At 36.1% G+C, this 9051-nt stretch overlaps 1 protein-coding gene and 1 pseudogene across 2 annotated transcripts; both read left to right on the plus strand.

Annotated features, from left to right (window-relative positions):
• The first annotated feature begins 1338 nt into the window (after positions 1 to 1338).
• LOC143616261 (ADP-ribosylation factor-like protein 8a) lies at positions 1339 to 3055 on the plus strand. Its single transcript, XM_077089139.1, has 6 exons — positions 1339 to 1567; positions 1925 to 2006; positions 2100 to 2132; positions 2236 to 2357; positions 2447 to 2608; positions 2701 to 3055. The coding sequence occupies exons 1-6, from the start codon at positions 1530 to 1532 to the stop codon at positions 2816 to 2818; spliced, it is 555 nt and encodes a 184-aa protein (XP_076945254.1). The 5' UTR covers positions 1339 to 1529; the 3' UTR covers positions 2819 to 3055.
• A 1876-nt stretch (positions 3056 to 4931) lies between these two features.
• LOC143616260 (pentatricopeptide repeat-containing protein At5g67570, chloroplastic-like) lies at positions 4932 to 9045 on the plus strand (annotated as a pseudogene). The gene is made up of 9 exons (XR_013150633.1): positions 4932 to 5696; positions 6304 to 6495; positions 6575 to 6656; positions 6748 to 6933; positions 7024 to 7137; positions 7849 to 7942; positions 8029 to 8186; positions 8261 to 8695; positions 8773 to 9045. The product of XR_013150633.1 is annotated as a pentatricopeptide repeat-containing protein At5g67570, chloroplastic-like (transcript).
• Positions 9046 to 9051: the final 6 nt, after the last annotated feature.

Genomic DNA, 9051 nt, shown 5'->3' on the forward strand with positions numbered 1-9051 from the left:
ATAACCACTACCAAATATCTTATCAATCTGCACATCATAATGCAACTTTATATCACCCTTATTATACAGTTAAGTATAAGTAATTTTAAATGACCGGCTTGGGTTCATGTTTAGTTTAAAATAAATTTGGTCAATGTATTTTTTACGTAAAAATGAGTTTGGCTCAAACGAGCATGATTTGAACAATTGCTTTCATTTTTTTGCGTCTACTATTATTTTTATATTTAACTGTAAATATATTTTTATGTGAATTTCTTGTCAAATAAAACAAAAGGGAAAAAAGGAAAAAAACAATCACTTTATAAGTAAAATGTTTTTTTTTTGTTTTTAACTTTTCATATGCCAACATGTTTATAATTTTTTGTAAAACATTCTCCTACTAACACTTTCTTCACTACCAAAAATTTCATATGTAGACATTATGATTAAAAACTATTTATAGATTTAATAATTATCAGTTACCTTAAAGAAATTGGTTTGAAAAAGGTAAAAAGATGACTTTTGTGAATTGGAAAATAATGAATTTGGTTTTTCTTGCTCCATTTATTTTTATGTAAAAATGAATTTTTTATTTTATTTATTCATTATTTTTTGGGGTTTAATGTATGAAGCAGTTGAAACAGGACTTCTTGACTTAAAAAACAAAGAAATAAATTTAAGATAATGATCAAGTTTAAATATGGCCATTCTGGATCTGCATTTTCTTTAACCACAAGTGTCAGCCATAAATTACCAGCAATATATTGTAAATGAACTTCGCATCTGAAGGATAATTATAGAATTTTTTATTTGTTATTTTTGTAACATAAAATTCGCGAACTAAATGTTATACATGTGTAGGGTGAACATATCAGTTATTTAGTTTCGAGTTAAGATTTTGAGTGTGAGTCAAAATTATTCAGTTTTTGGTCCAAGGCCAGTTTAGGGATTTGTGAAAGTTTTGTTCGCTTGAGTTAAAAGTTGCAGATTTTTGATCCTATGGTAGTAAGAAGATTTTTTTGTCTCGGTTTTGCTAATATTTTATACACTAAATTTGTTTTTAGCATTATATTTGTAGTTTATGCATTTTCAAGAATTTAAATTTTTTAACTAACCCGTGTGTTACACGGGTTCTAACTGGTATATAATATCGAGCTCTCCACTAAGACACATGGATCATATACAATACATTTTTTTTTTCTTGATGACAACTTAAGTTGGCGTATCCACTCACATGATCTCTCGATAGATAATATCTTCCACGCGCTCCACCTTCGAGTGAGATAAGTTAAGCTCACATCTGATTGGTCCACATCACCCTAACCCAAACACATGCTTCAAAATCACACCTCTCCACTTCATTTCTTAATTCTTAATTCCCAATTTCAATTCAAAACCAATCAATCGTCCATGGGTTTTGAAAATTGATTCAAGACAAGCTCACAGTTGTTGTTGAATTTGGTCAAAATCAATTCCATTCGATAGATCTCTTTCTCTCTTCCTTCTCCGATTCTGAAATTAGGGTTTTTGTATCCCTCAATTGATTCGCCATGGGCATATGGGAAGCTTTTCTTGATTGGCTCCGCAGGTACTTTCTACTCCTAATTATGTTCCAAACCCTTTAATTTACGCTTCAATTTTGGTCTGTTAGGGTTTCTGTGTTTTAGCTAGACTCGACCCACCCGTTTAGTGGCAAATAATCGGGTCTGATCTGTTCGGGTCTTGACCGGTTTTTGTAAAGAGAAAATGGTCAGACCCGTGATACCCGACCCAGTCCCGGTTAATTAGGACCCGGGAACAGACTCTATTGTAAATAACTGGGTCGGGTCTCGTTTTATGATCGCCCCTGGTTTTAGCTATTTGTTTAAGGATCTGTCTGTTCTTTTCACTGATAATTATTTTCATAGATGAGAATTGATGATGATGTTTATATCACTTGTTACAGCTTGTTTTTCAAGCAAGAAATGGAGCTTTCGTTGATTGGGCTTCAGAATGCTGGCAAAACTTCACTTGTTAATGTTGTTGCTGTAAGTTAATTAAACCAGTTCCATATACAGTTTGTTAACATTTATTTGTAACGTAATCGAAACCGATTTATTTTTCTTTTTTCTTGCTTGTAGACTGGTGGATATACTGAGGACATGATCCCAACTGTAAGTTTTCTTCAAAGATTTACACTTTTGGTGTCTGCAAACAAAGTCTTTGAACCTAGTTATTATTACACATTACCTTACGAATAATTATATTGGCGATTAGGTGGGGTTTAATATGCGAAAGGTAACTAAAGGAAATGTAACCATTAAGTTGTGGGATCTTGGAGGTCAACCCCGCTTTCGCAGCATGTGGGAAAGATACTGTCGTGCAGTATCTGCTATCGTGTAAGTTACTTTCACTAAAACATGTTTTGGAAAACTTGTGTTTCGTAAAAATGATTGATTTTTGTTGATTTCATTTGGGATGTGTGCAGTTATGTTGTGGATGCTGCGGATCATGATAATTTGAGCATTTCAAAGGGTGAGCTTCATGATCTGCTGAGTAAACCTGCATTGAATGGTATTCCTTTGTTGGTTTTGGGTAACAAAATTGATAAGGCCGGTGCACTCTCCAAACAAGCTTTGACTGATCAAATGTAAGACTTGTTTTTTATAATTTTGTATGTTATATTGTTTATGAATAATCTTTGTGGGTGGAATCAGTTCTTTTATTTGTGATGGTGTACAGGGATTTGAAGGCTATTACAGATAGAGAAGTGTGTTGCTTTATGATATCATGCAAGAATTCAACCAACATTGACTCGGTCATCGATTGGCTTGTGAAGCACTCAAAATCTAAAAGTTAAAGGGCGGATGCTTTCGTGTGTTTGGTTTTGTGTCGGGTTTGGCAGACTTAATGTAGAATGGGGAGTTGTTTTGAATGAATTTGGGTATCGGTCTGTCCAATGGTATACTTTATTATCATTATTTTCTGTCATTCTTTGTTTTCTGATGTTGATTATTGTGTTGTATATCATTTTCGGCTGCTTTTATGATGCTCAATGAGTTCTGTTTTAATGTTTTACTGATGCTTTTATGATAAAGATGAACTGTTTATAGGCATTATATACTCTTACAAGATGCCTCAATTGCGAACAACTCAAAATGTAATGTTCAATTTGACATATGGTAACTAACCAAAGTTGGGTTACTTTGATCATTGATCAAAATTAATGTCTTCTGTTCTATGTATAGCCTAAATCCATCATATGAGGATAAAAATAGAACGAAAGGTAGACGTAAACAAGTGTCATGACATTAGGCTACCAACATATTAGCATATGCTACTTATTGAGCTACGTAGAATACATTTAATAAAAAATATATATGCTTTTGTGGATTTGAGAGCACAACATGGAGTTTGCATGGCCATGTTCTTCGGGGTGGTTATATCTATGGGTTAGACTTTGATTATGCGTGTGTGATGGATCATTTACATACTTCACTTCTTTATTTTGATCTTAGTGGGTTCTCTAATAAGGACACCCCCCAGGCCAACATGCTTTGGCGAGTGTCTTATTTATAAGTGAAGTTTGATTTATCACTTCGCCAAAAGGCGGTGTTTGAATACTTTCGGGTTCAGGATTTTCTAACGACCATCCCCATTGAAGGATTAGGCCAACATATGTCAGGGTCATAGTACCAGGGCTAACCTTAAGTATCGGCTAATGATCCCTATGTTTACGAATGATTCAATGGAATGGAATAACCTATTCCATAGTCAATTCTTAACCTCTAAAACACCACAATTCCATTCCATTCATTTCCCATGTTTTTTTTTTCATTCATTCACTCTTTCACCCCTACATCACCTCCACTACCCTCCCACCACCATTAACACCCACCACCATCAACATCCACCACCACCAAACCCCAACCACCACCACCCACGATCATCACCGTTATCCCCACCAACCACCGCCAATCACCACCATTGCTACCCACTACTGTTGTTATCGTCACACCCACCAGTCATCGCCTCCGACCATCACCATCACCACCACCGACAATCGTCCCGCTCGCCTCCCACGATCGCCTCCACCACCACCATCGCTATCGCCGCCACCCACGACCACCACCACCGTTGCCGCCACCCACCACCCCCACTACCCCTAACCACAACTTTCGTCTGCTACGTCCATCATTTCCCCAACACTACCCCCCCCCCCCTCCGGCAACTACCACCACCCATCTCTAACGACCATTAGCGCCCGCTGCCCAACACCACCCGCCACTGCTAACCACCCTCACCGCCAACGCCACAACCGTCACCTTCCACCCACCACTACCACTCATTACCATTTTAATTTTATTCCTTCATCTTTTCATGCCTATCAAGCAAGGAAAATTAATAGTTCATTTCATTCCCATGTGGTGACCAAACATCTCATTGTAATGGTAATAACTCATTTAATTCGTTTGCTCATTCTATTATCATGTTCATTTCATTTCTTCATTCATTTCATTAACAATATCAAACATGAATATATTAAAATTATTATGTTGTACACAAACCTTCTAAATATACTTGTTGCTCTAAAGAAATAAGAAGAGATTATGTCACAGTGGTTCTTCTTCTTCTACTTTGCCTTATGAGCTTAGGAGCATCACCCAAGGCTTCTATGCGTTTTGTCTTCGCCCTAAGTTTCACTTATCGTTTTGTCTTCGCAATAGGTTTGTCCTCTTCCATGTGTGGGAATTGCTGCGTGTGCTATTTCGAGAGAAGGGAATGCTTGACATTTCCTCGTTATCGCATTATCCCCCTTATTTTCGTTATACTTACGATTCACATATACACCAACCAAGGATTAACAGACCAACACGACTGTCAAAAACACTTCAAACTACAATAATCTCTTCCATCTTATTTTGCTGAATACCTACCTCTCATACTCACTAAGTAGGTCATTGTAGCAACTACCCAAGTTATGTTTTTTAATAATAAAACTCAAAACACATAATATCCAACTCATAACATGCATCACAAACTTGTACCTTTATGTGGCAAATCCTACTTGTACTATCCTAAAACCCTCACCTAAATATTTCTTCTGCAACACTCCCACTTACCCATTTCAATCTTCAAGAATGGAATCCTTAACATTAAGAGGACCTCCACACCCACACCCACACCCACACCCACACCCACACCCACCACTCTCACCAGACACCGAACCCATCAAACAAAACCTTATACAAAAAGGCATCACACCCACCCCCAAACTCATCCACACTCTCCGCAAAAAACAAATCCAAAAATCCAATCGCCGCCGTCCCAATTCAATCCTCACCACAACAAGAACAAGAACAAGAACAAGAACAAGCCCAATTCCAAACCCTAAAAGATGAATTCAAATCCTTCAACAGAGCAATTGTTAAAGCCACCACCAAGACCAAACAGGACATGGGTTCGTCTTCTTTGGTCGGAAAGCCATGGGAACGGCTCGAACGAGCCGAATTGATGGAGTATGCGAATGTTAATAAAGAAATTGTTACTGGGGGTAATTTGAAGTATGAGCATTTGGAGGAATTGAGTGAGTTTATTGAGAAGGAACGTGATAAATTCAAGTGGGTTATGGAAGATGATATTGAGTTGGAAGATGGGTTGCTTGAAAACAAGAGTAATTGGGTTCGACCCAGACGGAAAGTTAACGATAACAAAGCCATTAAGTTTCTTGTTGATAGGTATGTAATAGTTTGTGATAAAGTTTGTGTCTTTATGCAGTTTTAGAGTAATTTGATTGATTTGGATATTGGGTATGCTTAGTGGAACAGAGTTAAGTATGTAGAATGGTTCATGAACACAAACGAGCAGAAACAATGTTTTGTTTCATTTGGCTAACCGATAATGGCCTGTGTTAACTGTTCGGTCTGGCTACCAAGTTTGTGTGTTTTTTTTAACATTCATATTCATATTTTATTTACATATAATTAATCACATAATACTCATGTATATTTTAGTTTTATCGTTAGTATTTTGCTTAAATCTACATGATAAGATTAGTAGAGTCATTAAAACTTTATATAACCTTTAATAAACAAACATAAACAAATAGACATTATAAACGGACGTAAACAAACACATTATTGAACGTTCACATTCACAAACATAATTCAACGAATATGGCCTCTATTTGTGTTCGTTCATTTATTAAACGAACATAAACGAACTTTCCGCCGAACACTCGGCTCTTTTACAGCCCAATATGTAGCCAAGTTTGTATCTTTATACCATTTTAGAGTGATTAAAGATTTAAAGGCTGTTAATTTGATTAATTTGGATATTGGGTAGGCTTAGTGGAACAGAGTTAAGTATGAAGAACTGGAAGTTTTCAAGAATGATGAAACAGTCAGAGTTGCAGTTTACAGAAGACCAGTTGTTGAAGATTGTTGGTGGACTTGGTGATAAAGGTCAATGGAGGCATGCTTTATCTGTTGTCAAGTGGGTTTACAGTTCTAAAGAGCATAAACACTTCAAAAGCAGGTTTAGTTTTCTTTCATTTTTAGTAACATTTCTGTTATTTTACTATTAAGTAAATTATTGTGTGTTTTTTAATTTGTAGGTTTGTGTACACGAAACTCTTGTCAGTTTTGGGAAAAGCAAGAAGACCCAATGAAGCCCTTCAAATATTTAACTCGATGCGGGTAATGATTGATAATAACGTATCTTGTTAATTTTATGCCAAAGTTGTGATTTTTATCTGGTGGAATGAAATTTTTCTTGAAACTAATGTAGGCTGATTACCATATATACCCTGATATGGCTGCATACCACTGTATTGCGATTGCACTCGGTCAATCGGGTCTTCTAAAAGAACTCGTGAATGTGATTGATTGCATGAAGCAACAGCCTTCAAAGATGATGAAGAAACGAAAAAACTGGGATCCGGTTCTTCAACCAGATTTGGTTGTGTACAATGCTGTAAGTTAGATTCTATACGAATTTATTGTACAAATTGTATGGATCTTGTTTATTCTAGGGATAAAAGTAATGTTGTAAATTTACACACAGGTACTGAATGCCTGTACATTGACGGGAGATTGGAAAGGCGTGCCGTGGGTGTTTGATGAGTTGAGAAGAAGTGGTTTGAAACCAAGTGGAGCAACTTATGGACTTGCAATGGAGGTATTATTTAATTTAAGTTTTGTTCTTTTCTTCATTTAATATTTATATTTCGTGTTCTTGGGTTGGATAATATTGTGTACAGTTATCACCTTTCCATTGTAGATTATGTTAGTTTTAGGTGAGGGGCAGGTTTGTCAACTATAAAGTTTAGTTTTTTTTTTAAATATTTGTATTTCCATGTTCTTGGGTTGGATAACAATTTACACAGTTATACATTTCTAATGTAAATTATGTTAACTTTAAGTGAGCGGTAGCTTTGTTGTTTATAAAGGCTATTTAGCAGACATTCCATGTTCTTGGGTTGGATAACAAGTTGTACATATATATGTTTCCAAGTTTTAGATGAGCGGTAGTTTTGTCTTATAAAAAGTCTAGTTTTTCATTTAGTATTTATATTTCGTCGTCATGGGTTGGTTAATTATTTGTAAAGTTTTACATCTCCAATGTAAATTATGTTACTGTTGGATTTTTAGGTGAGGGGTAGTTTTGCCAATTATATAGTCTTAGGGGGGTGTTTGGGATTGCTTATTTTCATCAACTTATAACTTATTAACTTTATGAAAAAGAATAAGGTGTTTGGGATTGCTTTTGATGTGAGAGGAAAAGTTCCATAAGTTACACTTTTGTAATTTATTAACTTAATGAAAAGTTATAATGATGTAAAATAAGGAATCCCAAACACCCCCTTAAAGAATAACTCGTTTTTAAAAGGTAATGTTGGCATCCGGGAAGTATGAGCTTGTGCATGAGTACTTTGAAAAGATGAAGAAAAGCGGGAATACCCCCAAAGCCCTTACTTATAAAGGTATTATTACTTCTCCTTAAATGTATCATCATGACATCATGTGTGTTAATGTCTCAATTAACCTTCTTTTTGGTGAAATTTGTTAGTGTTAGTTAAGGCCTTCTCGAAAGAAGGTAAAGTGAACAAAGCAGTTGAAGCAGTTAGAGAAATGGAAATGAACGGTATTGTGGGGGCCGCTTCGGTATACTGTGAGCTGGCATTTTGTCTTTGTTACAATGGCATGTGGCAAGAAGCTATTATAGAGGTTCATTTTTTTAAACATGAGTGTTTTTTTTGTATATATGGTTTGTTTGATTATTATAGCTGATACAAATGCAGATTAAGAAGATGAAAAGACTTCCTCTAACTAGACCTTTAGTGGTTACCTTCACGGGCATGATATTATCTTCAATGGACGGAGGGCATATTGGTAATTGTATACGGATCTTTGATATCAGTAAAGAGCATTGTGCTCCTGATATTGGGATTATAAACGCGATGCTTAAAGTTTACGGTCGGAGCGACATGTTTTTTGAGGCCAAGGAGTTATTTGAAGATACAAAACGATCCAATGGCCATAATGTTAACATGGGCCGCGATGGTCCGTTTGTTAACCCGGATGCATACACGTATGGAGAAATGCTTAGAGTATCTGCTAGTTCTCATCAATGGGAGTACTTTGATTATGTTTATAAGGAAATGGTGTTTTCGGGGTATCAACTTGATCAAAATAAACACTCCTTTTTGCTCGTTGAAGCGTCCCGTGCTGGAAAGGTTTGTGCTTTTTTAATTATCATATTTAACTATTTATATTGTGTGACTTTGACCTTTATGTTTTATGTTTATTTCAGACTCATTTACTGGAGCATGCTTTTGATGTTATGTTGGAAGCTGGTGAAATTCCACCTTCATCGTTCTTTGTTGAAATCATATGTCGAGCGATGATCCAAGATGATTTTGACCGAGCGTTAACCATTCTTAACAGCATGGCCCACGCCCCGTTTGAGGTTCGAGAAAAGGAATGGCGAGGGTTGTTTGAGGAGTATAAAGGTAAAATCACTCGGACTCATTTAAGAAAGCTTCTTGACAAGATCGATAGTAATGATGTAACAATGGAAGCTTCTGCGTAC

The sequence above is a fragment of the Bidens hawaiensis genome, unplaced genomic scaffold, assembly GCF_021521415.1.
Source record: "Bidens hawaiensis isolate Kalapana, Puna unplaced genomic scaffold, B.hawaiensis_p1.1 tig00046373_1, whole genome shotgun sequence".
In the NCBI taxonomy this organism is placed as follows: Eukaryota; Viridiplantae; Streptophyta; class Magnoliopsida; order Asterales; family Asteraceae; genus Bidens; species Bidens hawaiensis.

Bases quoted from the DNA above. Each gene is read 5' to 3' on its own strand.
- LOC143616261 (XM_077089139.1), top strand. From the start codon at position 1,530: ATGGGCATATGGGAAGCTTTTCTTGATTGGCTCCGCAG. The intron at 2,007-2,099 runs GTAAGTTAATTA...TCTTGCTTGTAG, and splicing joins CACTTGTTAATGTTGTTGCT to ACTGGTGGATATACTGAGGA. The intron at 2,133-2,235 runs GTAAGTTTTCTT...ATTGGCGATTAG, and splicing joins CTGAGGACATGATCCCAACT to GTGGGGTTTAATATGCGAAA.